The sequence below is a fragment of the Spinacia oleracea genome, chromosome 6 (genome assembly GCF_020520425.1).
Source record: "Spinacia oleracea cultivar Varoflay chromosome 6, BTI_SOV_V1, whole genome shotgun sequence".
Classification (NCBI taxonomy): Eukaryota; Viridiplantae; Streptophyta; class Magnoliopsida; order Caryophyllales; family Amaranthaceae; genus Spinacia; species Spinacia oleracea.
The window spans coordinates 24,846,445-24,863,339 of NC_079492.1; the positions used below are offsets into that span (position 1 = coordinate 24,846,445).

General features: G+C 33.0%; 1 protein-coding gene across 2 annotated transcripts; it reads right to left on the reverse strand.

Annotated features, from left to right (window-relative positions):
* Positions 1–6,764: 6,764 nt before the first annotated feature.
* LOC110802452 (rac-like GTP-binding protein RAC13) lies at positions 6,765–16,109 on the reverse strand. Of its 2 annotated transcripts, none has more exons than XM_056833522.1 (7): positions 15,782–16,109; positions 14,996–15,091; positions 14,784–14,893; positions 8,846–8,909; positions 7,938–8,002; positions 7,708–7,773; positions 6,765–7,095 (listed from the first exon to the last, which is right to left on the reverse strand). In XM_056833522.1, the coding sequence occupies exons 1-7, from the start codon at positions 15,819–15,821 to the stop codon at positions 6,991–6,993; spliced, it is 546 nt and encodes a 181-aa protein (XP_056689500.1). In that variant the 5' UTR covers positions 15,822–16,109; the 3' UTR covers positions 6,765–6,990. The 2 variants fall into 2 exon arrangements, with proteins under 2 accessions (XP_056689500.1, XP_021863578.1); XM_022007886.2 differs by having other exon boundaries at positions 14,996–15,083; positions 15,782–16,096.
* Between the last annotated feature and the right edge of the window lie 786 nt (positions 16,110–16,895).

Genomic DNA, 16,895 nt, shown 5'->3' on the forward strand with positions numbered 1-16,895 from the left:
TTACGGTGTTGTCGACCAAGATGTCGATGTGAGGCAATGGAAAACCGTCTTTAGGGCTAGCACTGTTAAGATCCCAGTAATCAACACACATTCGTACTTTTCCGTCTTTCTTTGGAACTAAGACGACATTTTCAATCCATTCTGGATACTTGGCTTCTCGAATAAACCCAGCCTCTAGCTGCTTAGAGACTTCTTCTTGAATTTTGAGGGAAACATCCGGTTTCATGCGCCGGAGTTTCTGCTTGATGGGCTTTGAATCAGGGATGAGGGGAATTGTATGCTGACCGATGCTTTGGATAAACCCCTGACATATCATGATGGGACCATGCGAAGACGACTATGTACTGTAAAAGTAGCTTGATAAGATCATCCCGCTCTGCTTGAGATAGAGTCAAACCAATCTGAACTAGCTTTGAATCACTGTTGTTAGAAAGGTTAACTTTTTCTATTTCCTCAATTATGAGCGTCATGTTTTCATGATTATCAATAGCTTTTAGCATTTCAAGGTCAGTTTCTTGTGAAGCAAAGTTGTTTGGATTAGGAGAGTGTTTTGAATTTGGACTTGAAGAGTAGGAGGAAATTGAAGTATTATTGAAATTAGCAATCAATACATCGACAACTTTAACTTGAAGTTCAGCCTTTAGAGGCTCTTGATTGATGCAAGACTCTAGCCCTAGACTCTTAGACTCATCACTAGAATCGAAAATTGAAAGACAGACTCTGGACTTGAACATATGACACTAATCATATAGATAGTTCTCGGGGTACTCCCAAACGTCTTCATCACCATCATCATCATAGGTGAGGCTACATCCACAAATCTGTAAGACTTGATGCCAGACTTGATTCCTGGTGCTGTAGGGAAATGCTGCGAAGCGGCTTTTGCATGAAGTATTGAGCCCTAGGAGAAACATTCTCACCATTTTCCTTCTGGCAACTCAGGCAGGATTGCGCGAGCTCACATTATAAGAGTTATAATGTCAGGGATTTAGAATACACGTTCATTCAATATCTGACACAAAAGGAAAACACAAAAACCCTAACTTATTCTCTGAAACGCCGTTCTTCCCAAACAAAACAAGATATTGATTGTGATCATTCTCTTCCGTACTAGCACGTCAGATTCAATTGGTTCTTGTGGACAAAGTAGAGGAGCAACAAGTGGGGCTCTCAGATCTTCGAAGCTTGCATACGAGCGGGAGAACACGCTATAAAGGTTATTATTCTTTCATCATAATCTGATCTATATTATTGTTATGCCTGTGATCCTGTGATAGATGTTAGGAAATTGTTTCCTGAAATTCCGCTTTATGCATCAACATTTGACGTAGGACGGATGGCTGCACGATTCGACAAAGAAGAAAATCGTCGAAAATTGCTGAAATGATTTCTACTAGTCGGGCCTCCGGTGTCCGATTGCTTAATAGAATATGTTTTCGGAAAGGAAACGAGCCAACGAGTTCAACTCATTGATGGGCTTTTTAAGCCATCCGAGTTCGTTTAGGGCTCGAAAACTGCAGTTTAATTATTTTCGGTTTTTGTTTTTAATTCCGTTTTCGTATTAGGGTTTGCGTTACTATTTAAACACTTTACTTTCGTCAATAGAAGGAACTATTATTTTGATAATAAAATTATGAGAGTTTATCTCTTTTCTGGTGGATTCCGGAGTTTTACAGATTTATCCCTCGTAAATCTGTTCGTTCGTTCTAATGATTAGCGCTTGCTTTTCTTTGGTAATTCCGACTGCGTCAAGTGGTATCAGAGCAGGCTTTCTTCTGTTTCTTGTCGTATCTTGATTAGCCATGGGAGAACCAGTGACCAGAGCAGATCTTGAGGAGGTTACCGCGGCTTTCACCATGGCCCTATCTGCTTTGACTAATCAGATGACATCGTTAACAACACAGTTGAACGTTGTGCAGAATAATGTGAATCATAGGAGGAACGGGAGAGGGAGTCCGACTAGGGCACCGCAGAGGAACCGACGTAATATCATTGCTGAAAGTTCGAGTTCCGAAGAAAAAGAACCCCTCGAGGAAGAAATAAGTAACGATGGAAATAATCATCATAAACATGATTATCGGGTGAAGGCTGATATTCCATTGTTCTACGGAACCATGGGGGTGTAGGAGTTTCTGGATTGGCAGATTGATGTTGATAGGTTTTTCGAAGTCATGGAAGTTCCTGAAAACAAGCAAGTTAAGATGGTGGCGATTAGATTAAAAAGTACTGCTGCTGTCTGGTGGGATAAGTTGGTTGTGCAGAGGCAGAGGCAACGGAAAGGGCCAGTCAAGACTTGGAGAAGGATAAAACAGTTGATGCTGGAGCGGTTTCTGCCCGAGGACTATGAGCAGATCTTATACAAGATGTATATTGAGTGTGTTCAAGGAAAGAGGACTGTGACAGAATACACAACGGAGTTCTTGCGTTTTTCAGAGCGCAATGAGTTAGGAGAATCTAAGAGTCAGAAAGTGGCTCGGTATGTTAGTGGCTTGAAGGGTTCCTTGCAAGAGAAGATGGGCTTGCAGACTGTGTGGTCTGTGGCTGACGCATCAAGTCTGGCTTTGAAAGCAGAATTGATAGAGAAATCCCCTCGAAATTTCTCATCTTTCAGAAGGTACTCGCCCCAAAATAACTTTGAGGTCGTAGGTGATAAGGAGAAGAGCGTAGCTGTTAAGGAATACAACCCTGCAAGCAAGGGGGCTGCTAGTTCCAGTAGTGCGCAACAGGGTAGGACACCTACCCAAAAGTCGAATAACCCGTATGCTGAACTTAGTGGAGACACGTGTTATCGCTGTAATGGAAAGGGACAAAGGTCCAATGTTTGCCCGTCTCGGAGAGTAACTGCCGTTTTGGAAGGAGATGGAGAGGAACCTGAGTTAGAGAATGATGAATATGCGGACGTGGAGTTTGCGGAAGAGGAGTCTGATGAGAGGGTTAATTTTGTCTTGCAGAGGGTTCTTTTGACATCGAAGGATGAAGGGCAACGCAAAAATTTGTTCAAGACTCACTGATCCATTCAGAACAAGGTTTGTAACCTGATCGTGGATAATGGTAGCACAGAGAATCTGGTTTCACAGAAGCTGGTGGATTATTTGAAGTTACAAACGCAACCACATGAGAAACCCTACACCCTGGGTTGGGTCAGTAAGGGGTCCCGAGTTCGAGTCACACTGGCCTGCAGAATCCCTATCTCCATCGGAAAGCACTACGTACAAGGAAGATGTACTTTGTGATGTTCTTGATATGGATGTTTGTCATGTTTTACTTGGTAGGCCTTGGCAGTTTGATAATGATGTTACTTATCGGGGTCGAGATAATGTGATGATGTTTGCTTGGGGTACACATAAAATTGCTATGGCACTTGTTTTGCATTTTGAAAAGAGTCCGGTGGGGAAGAAGTCTAGCTTTTTGATAATGACGTATAATGATAAAGAACTTAATGATGCTGTCAAGGAGTGTGAATATTTCTGTCCAGTAGTGATTAAGGGGTTGTTGAGTGCGGGTAAGGAAGAAACACCAATTCCGGGAGTAGTGATGGAAATCTTAGCGGATTTCAAAGAACTGATTCCTGATGAGCTCCCTAATGACTTGCCTCCTATGCGAGACATTCAACACCAAATCGACCTGATTTCAGGTTCGAGCTTACCCAACCTTCCCCATTATCGCATGAGCCATAAGGAGAATGAAATTTTAAGGGAACAGATTGAAGATTTGTTGAAGAAAGGGTTCATCCGTGAGAGCATGAGTCCTTGTGCAGTACCAGTCCTTCTAGTCCCCAAGAAAGGAAATCAATGGAGAATTTATGTTTATAGCAGGGCCATCAATAAGATAACTATCAAGTATAGATTTCCAATTCCTCGACTGGAAGACATGCTTGATGAGTTGTCAGGTTCAAAAGTGTTCTCGAAGATAGATTTGCGTAGTGGATACCATCAAATCAGAATCAGACCTGGAGATGAATGGAAGACCGCTTTTAAGAGCAAGGATGGATTGTATGAGTGGTTGGTGATGCCTTTCGGATTGTCAAACGCTCCTAGTACTTTCATGCGGTTGATGAATCAGGTTCTTCATCCTTTTACAGGTTCTTTTGTTGTGGTTTATTTTGATGATATTCTGATTTAAAGTAAGAATCAGATAGAACACCTAGAACACGTGAAGAAGGTGTTGCAAGTATTACAAGAGAACCAATTGTACATTAATCTGAAAAAGTGTACATTCTGCACAAACAAGTTACTTTTCCTAGGCTTTGTGGTTGGTGAAGAAGGAATTCAGGTGGATGAAGAGAAGGTGAGTGCAATTAAAGATTGGCCCGCACCAACATCAGTGACTGAAGTACGTAGTTTTCATGGTCTGGCCACTTTCTACAGTAGATTCATTAGGGATTTCAGTACCATAACTGCACCAATAACAGAATGTTTGAAGAAAGGAAAGTTCAAGTGGGGGGATGAGCAGGAAAAGAGTTTTGCACTGATCAAAGAGACGCTGTGTAGTGCTCCCGTGTTAGCTCTTCCTGACTTTGACAAGGTGTTCCAGGTTGAATGTGATGCCAGTGGAGTGGGTATTGGAGCTGTACTGTCCCAAGAGAAGAGACCAGTGGCTTTCTTCAGTGAGAAGCTAAGTGATGCTCGTCAGAAGTGGAGTACCTATGATCAGGAATTTTATGCAGTGTTTAGAGCCTTACGTAAGCGGGAACATTATCTGGTTCAAAGGGAGTTCATTCTGTTTACTGACCATCAAGCTTTGAAGTTCCTTCACAGCCAGAAGGTGATAAATAAAATGCATTCTCGATGGGTCAGTTATTTGCAGAAGTTTCCTTTCATCATTCAACATAAGTCGGGGGCTCTTAACAAAGTAGCAGATGCGTTGAGTAAGAGAGCTTCTTTGCTCATTATCCTGAATCAAGAGATTGTGGGCTTTGAGTGCTTAAAGGAGTTGTATGAGAGCGACGCTGAATTCAAGGAGATATGGACCAAGTGCAGTAGGGGACAACCTAGTGCGGATTTTCATATTCGAGATGGCTATATTTTTAGAGGAGATCAGTTGTGTATCCCTTGCTCGTCCTTAAGGGAAAAGTTGATTCGAGACCTTCATGGTGGAGGGCTTAGCGGTCATCTGGGTAGAGACAAGACAATCGCTGGATTAGAAGAGAGATATTATTGGCCTCACTTGAGGAGAGATGCTGCCGCGATAGTCAGAAGGTGTTACACTTGTCAGGTTTCGAAAGGCCAGTCTCAAAATACTGGTCTTTACATGCCTTTACCTATTCCTGATGATATTTGGCAAGATTTGGCTATGGATTTTGTGTTGGGATTACCTCGTACTCAGAGGGGCGTGGATTCTGTGTTCGTAGTGGTAGATAGATTCTCTAAGATGACACACTTCATTGCTTGTAAGAAGACTGCTGATGCATCCAATATAGCCAAGTTGTTTTTCAGAGAGGTGGTGCGCCTCCATGGGGTCCCTACGTCTATCACGTCAGATAGGGATACCAAGTTCCTTAGCCACTTTTGGATTACTCTTTGGAGGATGTTTGGAACAGCCCTGAACAGGAGTTCTACAGCTCATCCACAAACTGATGGGCAGACTGAGGTGACTAAGAGAACCTTGGGGAATATGATTCGAAGTGTTTGTGGAGATAAGCCCTAGGATTTGGCTTTGCCCCAGGTTTTTAGTGTGGGGGATGATGTGATGGTGTTTCTGCGTAAGGAAAACAAGGTTGCTGCTGACAAATGGAGGAGAGTCAAGGTTTTTAGTGTGGGGGATGATGTGATGGTGTTTCTGCGTAAGGAAAGATTCCCAGTTGGTACTTACAACAAGCTTAAGCCACGCAAGTATGGTCCGTTCAAGGTGACTCGCAAGATCAATGACAATGCTTATGTGGTAGCTCTCCCGGATGACATGAACATATCCAACACCTTCAATGTTGCTGACATTTATGAGTACTATGCAGATGAGGCCCTTTATGAGGATACGAACTCGAGGTCAAGTTCTTCAGAAGTGGAGGAGACTAACGTAGGACGGATGGCTGCACGATTCGACAAAAAAGCAAATCGTCGAAAATTGCTGAAATGATTTCTACTAGTCGGGCCTCCGGTATCCGATTGCTTAATAGAATATGTTTTCGGAAAGGAAACGGGCCCACGAGTTCAACACACAGCTAAGCTGTGATTGATGGGCTTTTTAAGCCATCCGAGTTCGTTTAGGGCTCGAAAACTGCAATTTAATTATTTTCGGTTTTTGTTTTTAATTCCGTTTTCGTATTAGGGTTTGCGTTACTATTTAAATACTTTACTTTCGTCAATAAAAGGAACTATTATTTTGATAATAAAATTCTGAGAGTTTATCTCTTTTCTGGTGGAATCCGGAGTTTTACAGATTTATCGCTCGTAAATCTGTTCGTTCGTTCTAAAGATTAGCGCTTGCTTTTCTTTGGTAATTCCGATTGCGTCAATATTATCCTACAAGGTTGACCCAATAAATCCGATCCGATCAATACATTTCATGACCCGGCCTATTAGATCCAACCTTTTCACATTCGGATATTTGATTCTTTTTTTGGCGTAACCACCTGGTTTATCCTTAGGGCTAATCCGGATTTGGGGAGAGTTTTGGATGGATAGGTTCTAGTCTTCTCCCAATTATTGTTGCGGTGGATCGAACACGCAGTTCTCCCTACCATATTCAGCCCCAATCACCATTAAACCAACAAACAATTGATCAAAATATGCGATTCTTGAACAAGATCAAAAGCGATATACCCTGTAAATCCGTAATATACTTCGTAATTGTGTATAATTTCATTACTTAAGGACTACAATAGTTCAATGTTACGAGGCATCAGGCATGTTTAGCGCGTTGTTTTGTTTTCCTACTTATTGAAAATTCGAACAACCTCCCGTCAAAAAAGGAGAGTAAATAATAAGTGTGTGTATATGTTACTAGCAAAACTATTGCTTGTTTGGTTGTTTACAATAATATAAAAAGCAATCATCAAAGAAATGTGCATGCTTTAAACCTCCGGCCTACTTGCTTCTTCTTCATTTTTGGTGGCCTCAACCCAGCCTTAATTGCAGCATCAAACACAGATTTCACATTCTGAAAAAAATGAAATTATTAGTGTTGATTATTACAAAGAAAAAAACTAAATGAATCATTTCATAGTTTTTCTGATAAAAATATGATATTATAATCGAACATAGATCCGGTAAAACTGACTCACATTCGATTACTCTAATCAAATTACCTGACCCAAGATTCAAACTCTATCCAAAATCACTACACTCAGACTATTACCATATTTGATTTTGACCAGACCTGAACCAAACTGATCCAATAATTAAAATGTGTCTAATAATGATATTTTTATTCATAATAAGCTAATTTGTAATCAATTTCAAATATAATCTGACCCAACCGGAAATAAACCATACCCGAAATCCACTGGATTTATTCTTCACCCAAATTTGATTTGAAATAAATTGTCTGGAATTGGACTTTATCCAAAAAACTCGATTGGCACCTTAAAACGGAGATAATTTGACTGTAAATTTGGATTTACTTTCAAAGTTGTTGGTGAATTTTGTTAATATGGAGTTGCTTTCTTTAGAGTTTACGTTTACCCATATCCATATCTCGAATTGGGCCTTCACCCTTTAATTTGAAGAAATTGAGAGTTTTAAACCTTTAAGTAAGGAGTATAACATTTACCTCTTGTGTTTTGGCACTACTTTCGATGTAAACAACTGCCCCAATCATTTTCTTTAGCTCCTCACCCTACACGATTTCATTAAAATTTATCAAATAATCATGTAAATTAAGGACCTTGTAGGAAAGTAATGCTTAGACTTTTATTGTCATGAAATATTCCCAAATGATATGACATTATATTTTTGTACACCTAAGGATAATTAGAATAACTTGTACTACATTCAACTTGCCTGAGAAGTAGTAATAGCTGATGTCCCTGGATGATCCTTTAAGAATTGACGATCTTCTCTAAGATCTGTTAATAATGTTTTAAGAAACAAAATTAATTACTTAAGCACTAATTAATTAAACATTTATCAGCTAGATATAGACTCCTACCAAACCATCTTACACTTAGTTAACTGCCTGCAGACTATGATCAATAGTATGCTAGTTTAAGAGTAGTAGGAGGTGATTGACATGTCATGAGGTCTGTATAATCTATTACTTTATTTATACTAAAACAGACACCAGGAATGACACATGTCACTTCCTGGTGCAAAATTTTCCCTCCAAAAAAAAATTCCTGTAAAAAATTTTAGTTTATTTATTGTTTAAATCTTCTATCATTTTTATTAACTACTTTAGTATAGAAAAAGGAATAAATGTTTATGGAAATAATAGATGTCACATGAATATTCGTTACTTTTTGGCAATATTTTAGTCAAATCAATATGTTAATAATGAAAAATATATTTACTTAATTTTTTGGTTAAATTAGCATATTAATATATCAAATATTTTGGTCTAATTAGCATATTAAGTATATAAAATATGCAATATGTAATCAGACTGAAATTGCAAGATGGTTAAATGAGTAATGTTCAAGATTTATTAATTATGCGGTACCTTATTGGAGAGAAATATTTCAGTCAAATAGATTATATAAAATGGCTAAATAATTTTAGAAAATCCGGACATGCACGGGACCTAATCTATTTTATTGACTATCAGACGGTTTTATATTAACTATACTTTTACAACTCATTTGTAAATAATTTTTATTTAAACAAAAGGAAAGCTAGTCTAATATAGAGGTCAATATTATTTACGAGTATTATACGAAATATTTAAAACGAGTCAATTTTATTTCAATTACCTAATTTGGTTCCAACCAGCACGATTGGTACATTTGGGGCGTAGTGTTTCAGCTCAGGGATCCACTGATGTTCACCATCGATTGTGATGTGCATGGAGCAGTAAAGCAAAACATAAGATTTTTAAATAAAAAATTATTTCAAATAATAAAAAAAAAAAATTGAAAGTTTATTTTCCTGTGACAATAACTGTTCAACTTATTTGACCTGAACTTATCTAAACTTATCTGAACTTATCTGAACTTATTGAAACTTATTGGAACTTATCTGAACTTATCTGAACTTATTGGAACTTCTTGAAACTTATAATAAATAATAAATAATAAATAATAAATAATAAATAATAAATAAATAAATAATAAATAAAAATATAAATATAATAATAATATTAATAATAAATAATTATAATAAATAATAAATAATAAATAATAATAAATAAAAAATATAATATATATTAATAATAAATAATATACTAATAATAATATAATATTATAATATATAATTAATAATATATAATAATTAATAAATAATATATATAAATAAATAATAATAATAATTAATAATAAATAAATTAATAATAAATATTAATATTATAATAAATTAATAATTAATATTATAATTAATAATTAATAATTAATAATTAATAATTATAATTAATAATTAATAATTAATTAATATTAATAATTAATAATTAATAATTAATAATTAATAATTAATATTAATAATTAATAATTAATAATTATAATTATAATTAATAATTAATAATTAATAATTAATAATAATAATTAATAATTAATAATTAATAATTAATAATTATAATTAATAATTAATAATTAATAATTAATAATTAATAATTAATAATTAATAATTATATTAATAATTAATAATTAATAATTAATAATTAATAATTAATAATTAATAATTAATAATTAATAATTAATAATTAATAATTAATAATTAATAATTAATAATTAATAATTAATAATTAATAATTAATAATTAATAATTAATAATTAATAATTAATAATTAATATTAATTAATAATTAATAATTAATAATTAATAATTAATAATTAATAATTAATAATTAATAATTAATAATTAATAATTAATAATTAATAATTAATAATTAATAATTAATAAATAATTAATAATTAATAATTAATAATTAATAATTAATAATTAATAATAATATTAATAATAATAATAATAATAATAATAATAATAATATTATGAATATTGCAACTTATTGGAACTTATTGTAACTTATTGAAACTTATCTGAACTTATCTGAACTTATTTGAACTTATTGGAACTTATTGGAACTTATCTGAACTTATCTGAACTTATTGGAACTTATTGAAACTTATTGGAACTTATCTGAACTTATCTGAACTTATCTGAACTTATTGGACCTGAAACTTATTTTTTAAGGTGAACAGAACGCCCCCTAAATTTACATAAATAAAACAAAATTTGTCACAGAGGGCACCAAAAATGCTCTCCATGAGTATTTTAAGATACAACATAATTTTTTTCAACACTGTTTTGTTCGACTTATTTTGACTTATTACAGACAAGATAAGTTCAGATAAGTTCAGATAAGTTTTGTTAAGTTCAGATAATATAAGTTTAGCAAAAATAAGTTTTTTCGGACGTTTTCAAACACAAAGTTTATTTCAGACAAAATAAGTTTCTTTCAGATAAAATAAGTTCAGATAAGGCCAGATAAGTTCAGTTAACTTCAAATAAGTTCAGTTAACTTAAGATAAGTTCAAATAATATCTATTACTTTACTATCTATATATTATACTAAAAGAGAGGAAATCAATGTGGTGATGACAAATGTCACTCATTGATTGGCCTCTCTTTTAGAAATAAAAAAATTATAAAAAATAAAACATTCTATAGTTATTTTGTTAACTTTCATCTCATAAGAATATTTGATTCTATTTTCCTTTAAAAAAAAATCACTCTATACATTGGAAATATTGTGTAAATTATCTTTTCTATACTTTCATAACAAATATAACCAATTTAAGATTATCTTTTTTATAAAAGGAAACGTTACTATTGTATAGACATTTAGCCAACGATATAAAATCTCGATTTAGGTAGTACATCATATAAATAAATAAATACGGAAACTCATTCGTTAAAATGTATACTAATTTATTTATAATATATTCAGTATCGATTAGAAAATTCTTATTTTAACACAATTAAATGACACATAAAAATATGATCAATTAGTACAAAAGATGTATTTATTTCATCAAAATAAACCAACACATACTTAATCATTCCTATAATAGTATATCAAGCTAGCTAAATAAGGTAAAACAAAATTGAATTGAAATATATAGCTAAGTCTAAAAAATAACTTAAATTTTTAAAATATATATTACCATTTTACTTAGGCATGTACTATGTATCTACTAATGTTTTAATTTCTAGCACCATTAAAAATTCGTGAACTTTTTATCTTACAAAAGTATGTACTCTTGATTTATTAATTTAATAACCATTTCCTAATTATATACTACGAACGTTTTATAGACAAATTTATCAAAAGTTGGTGGGAAAATTTGCACAAGGAAGTGTCACGTGTCACTCCTGGTGTTTGTTTTAGTATAATGTAATAAACATTATACTAAGAATAATTAATCCATTATATGGAGTACGTAGTAGTATTTTTATAAAAATTTAAGAGTAGTCTATTGATTTGTACTTACATAATTAAAATACAAATAAATAAGAGAATCAACCAAGTCTGAATAAGATTATAAGAGTGTATAAAAAAATTACTATAGTACTCTATAATATTTAAACAACTAAATTCGATAAATATAACCGCCAATTATTTTACTATTTTAATGTAGTATATTTAGAAACTAATTTCAATAATTATCACCGTCGTTGATAGTAATTATGTAGCTTTCTTAAACATGAGTAAAAACTTGCGTAATCTAATCTATCTACTACTCTATTGCGCAATAATTAATATAATTCATATATATTTTTTCTAAAATCTTCTAATTACTTATGGTAATAATCGATCATACTACGAACTACGTACTTATTTATTTATGTCAATAAATTTCTTAATTTAAATATATATATATCTATATACTCCCTCTGTTTTTAAATATTAGTCATCTTTTGACTTTTTCACCCGTTTCAACTCAATATTTAAACGTAAATATCTCCAAATACGTATGTTAAAAAAGTATAAAATTTTGATATTTTACTAACCAAACATTGAGAAGAACAAAATAAACTATCATATAAATATGTTTTGAAATACGTATTGGAAATAAATTAGAAGATTTTCTTCGATTGTGAATAGTTAAAAGATTACAGATATGACTAATATTCGAGAACGGAAGGAGTACTCCATATATTATAATAAAAGAGAAGTAAATCGACATGGTGGTGAAAATGTCACTCTCTAATTTTCCTCTCTTATAACGTGAATAGCCGAATATCATGTTTTGTTTAGAAATTGTGTCATACTACGTATAATGGATGTGAATAATGTATAATGAACGTTTACCTTTGATCGTTTACTATTTGTAATCCAAAGAAATTTTTTTGCATGAAATTTATGATAACCGATCGACATAGAAAATCTTATTATAGTTGAACATGTACTATCAATTAAATTATTATAATACTATCAACTTTTTAAGAATTTGTGTCATATAATAATCAGGATATGCATAACAAACGATAACTCTTGATTTAATATATTTGACAAGGTTGTTTCAAACATTTTATAGGCCCGATGTTGACTAACAAAATGAGATCCCTAGCCACATACTTTTTCATGACGGGCCCTGACCTATACTTAATCTTAAATATCAAAAACAAAATTGGCCACATTCTCATTATCGTAATACTTTTATACGAAGCACGGATAATAATTTATCCGCTCATATTATTGAACTCTTAAGGGCATATTGATTATAATTAACTAATCGTAATCAATTATTTCCAAAATCATAAGACTTAGATGATTAACTTTACTTATTATTAATATGTTTGCAATAAAAAAAATATTTTATATCTTAATGTAAATGATTGCAATGTCACATTAAAATTTTGTGCAAAATTAAATTTTTATATGTAAATGGTGCATCCCAATTGATGATGGCGCGAGTTTCAATTTTAGATTGGGCTGACTAAAAAGATAAACGTAGATGATTGCCTAATGTTGACCAATGCTGACTAACAAATAGAGATTTGTTGTTGGCAGACGGGTATAAGGATAACATGTACACACTTTACTGATGGGGCGAGTTTGAATTGATTTGACTTGGGAACACTCACCCAATCTTAATTATTTATGTCACTTTTAAATTTTTTTTTTTATCAATATTATAGCTAATACAATCAATTAAAATACTTTGTAATAAACTAATGTCAATACATTTAAAGTTAGTTGGAAGAAAAAGTTGATTGTTTATCGAATATAGGGATGTCAGATTGTTAGTGGGACGAATCTTTTGGAAGATTCCCCCGTAGATCCTCTCCAAGTGGGCAGGGATGGAGGAGAATTTGGTGGGTGGTAGGGGTAAAAATGTATACGGCGTGGTTGACGGGGCAAAAATGAATTTTAAAATTGGACCCGCCTGCGTCTCTAATCTTTCATCTAATTGATTATGAATATATTAAATAAAATTTACTACTAACTTATATATTATATGTTTTTTTATTTACTCAATGTAATTACTCTAATTAGACAAACAAATTGTCAAATAATCTAGAATAGAGTTGTAAAATTCAAAACTCCTTTACCAAAGTTTAGTCTAGGTGTGGGTTTGAGGCGGGTGTAAATACACGCGAGGGGGGTGATGAAGAGGGGATGAATTTTATTTTAATTTGTACCTCTCGAGACGGGGATTGAGAGGGGTGGGTATCGTTACATCGTGGATGGAAAATGATGGGTATGAGAACTTTAGGGGGGCACGAGTGTGCAGGCCCCGCTTCTCCTAAAAGTCATCTTTAACTTAGTAAAGTAAATGGTGTAGGTAGTTGTTAAGAGATCGGGTAATGAAGTTGATTGAGATATTTTGTGAGTATTAAGTGCGCATTACTATCGAAGTAAAGAGTGATGAGATAACTTATGATTGACACAAGTGGTGAATGAGAATGAAAATAATTTTATCTATGTACTCTAATTTGTTTTAGTTGGTTTGATAAATGAGCAATGACAAACTTATCAGTAACTAATTTTAATTTGGAAAATATATATAATCTCTATTTTGTTATAATTTCCTAACAGATTTCATACAAATTTATGTATAGATTATAAAAACCGTGCATCGCACGGGTACTATACTAGTATATACTAAAAGAGATACCAGGAATGACACGTGTCAATTCCTTGTAAGATTTTTTCCCGCCAAAAACCAATTTTCCCAAAAAAAATGTATCTGTTTTATTTTATTTTTATTCTCTACCTTTTTTTATAAACTAACTATGTATGGAAACAAAATTTAGTTTATAAATTATTCTAAATTGGTAATATTTTAGTCAAATCGCTATATTAATAATGGGAAATATATCACTTAATATTTTGGTCAAATTACCATATTAGAATTTTAATACTGAGTATGCATATTAGATGAATAAATTTAAACGAGTATGTTAATAAACTATATAGTAGTTTGGGAGATATTCAGTTAAATATTTTTTGAAAAAAATGATCAAAATCGGTGGGTGCACGGGATCTAATCTAGTAAGTTCAGTAAAAATAAGTCCAATGGAACGAAGAGAGTTCGATGTATATGAATTCAACATACTGCAACTCGTAATAGAGACAGAATTGCTGATTAAGGGATTTGAAAGAAACTTTATGAATTGAAATGGACTAATGGAGGAAGTATATGTTATATAAATTAATTCTATTTGATTTAAAAATGCAGAAAGTACGTACCTTCTTATAGATATTTTCATAGCTAGCCTTACTTATAAGAGAAAAGGCTAAGAGAAACACATCAGCTCCCCTGTAACTTAGTGGCCTTAATCTGTTATAATCTTCCTGTCCTGATCGAATTATACAATTAACAAAAGTATTAATTAGCAAACAAATTAAACTTAATCATATGATCGAAGAATATGTAATAAGATTGGAGGAGATGGACTAACCTGCAGTATCCCAAAGTCCGAGGTTCACCGTGTTACCATCCACCACCACATTCGCGCTAAAGTTGTCAAACACCGTTGGCACATAATCCTGAAAAACTAACAAAAACCCCTAAAAAATGAAGAATTGTATGAAGGATAATTGATCCTAAAAATGATGAATTGCGCGCATGACGGACAATTGACCCGAACTGTGGCGGAGTTAAAAATATCACTAAACATGTTAATTGTTTATAATAAAAGAAAACATGATACTCCCTCCGTCCCTTAATACTCGCACCGGTTTGACCGGTGCGGAGTTTAAGACATTTGAATTGACTTATTAATTTAATGGGTGTTTGTTGATAGTGTGGTATTTTTTTAATATAGTTAGTGGGAAATGGGTGAGGGGTAGGGAGTGGTGAGTGAGGGGTGTTGATTTTTAAATGATTTTTTGTAGGGAATAGGGTTGTAGGTGGGGTAGTAGATAAGTGTGAAAAATAATATAATATTGGTAAAGATTTCTATTTATAGAAGCGGTGCAAGTATTAAGGGACGACCCGAAAAGGAAAGCGATGTAAGTATTAACGGACGGAGGGAGTATCTTATTTTCGGAGTATTTTATTATCCGAAAACAATATAGAATTTTTTTTGTTACAACAACATACTACCTAGCAAATAAGCAGCCTAGTACACTTGAACGTACAACTAAACTCTATAAGGATCGAAACATTATAATTTGTACTTCGTATTAAATAATTAGATCAATATAGCATTTAATTGGATCGAACTAGATAAGATTGATCATACCGTAGGAAAAGTGTTGCTGGTATAGGAAATAAGCATGCATGTTTTCCCCACAGCTCCATCTCCAACCGTAACACACTTGATAAATCTAGCCGTACTCATCTTAATTTATTACCTTCTTAATATTTGTATTAACATACCAACTTATATATATTCAAAATTTTCCAACCCATTTTGTAAGGGAATCCTAGGACATTATAACACGAGATATTTTCTTACTTATATTATAAGTAGAAATCATATATTATTATAAAAATAAAAAAAATAAAAAATAAAAATAAAATTGGTTAAATGAAAAGAAGTGTTGGTGGAGTTGGATGATCCAAACAAACAACCACCACTATAGAATAGCTTGCTAGCTTATTAGGTAGATTGCTAATAAATTTTCAGCATAAAGTTTAATTAGTTCTAAATAGATAATTATAACACCAATTACTTTGCTTTCCTTTAAGTGCAAGGCTAGTACTATCCAATCAAAACTAAAGTAGGTTTTTTAGGTGGTTAAAGTGGTAGAAGGAAGAAAAAATGATGAGAAAAGGAAATGGTGGTTGTTTAGCCAAGCAACATCTTTAGACAATCGTAACAAGTTTATGTAACTAATGATAATATGAACTCGGTGGATCTTTTACTGAACTGGCTAGTTTAGCAAAACTAGTCAAAATACCTGCTTGTGTATCAAGTGAGCTAACCATTACTATAATTATGATGTTTTGCCAATTTAAGCTAAGCTTTATTTATGACGTCTTGCCTAGTGGTTAAGACTCTTGGCCTATATACATTAGTTCTTATGTATATTGGGCTAGGATTTTAGGTCTTGCAAGTTGCAACTGTACGGTACGGTACACCCATCAATAACTAGTCCGGTGGTTAGTGGTGTTTGGGGCCGTGTCGGTGTGGTTTAATTCGCAAGTCATAGCCAGAAATATACCATAAATTGTGGTTTGAAGTTTTTGAAACCAAACCCCGTGTCCCACTTCAAAATGGTCAAAGCCATTTGCGGTTTGAACCATAAACCATGTTATATTACATTTGTGTTACAATTAGGGTTCCTAATTTTTCAAACCGCCGCGGGTTAAACTCGGAAAAACATTAGGTGAAAACGAATATTTCGTCTAAT

Excerpts from the sequence above, each read along its gene's own strand:
- LOC110802452 (XM_022007886.2), bottom strand. The coding sequence starts at position 15,880 with ATGAGTACGGCTAGATTTATCAAGTGTGTTACGGTTGGAGATGGAGCT. Across the intron at positions 15,084-15,781 it reads CCAGCAACACTTTTCCTACG|GATTATGTGCCAACGGTGTT; the intron begins GTATGATCAATC and ends TTAGTTTTTCAG. Across the intron at positions 14,894-14,995 it reads CGGACTTTGGGATACTGCAG|GACAGGAAGATTATAACAGA; the intron begins GTTAGTCCATCT and ends TAATTCGATCAG.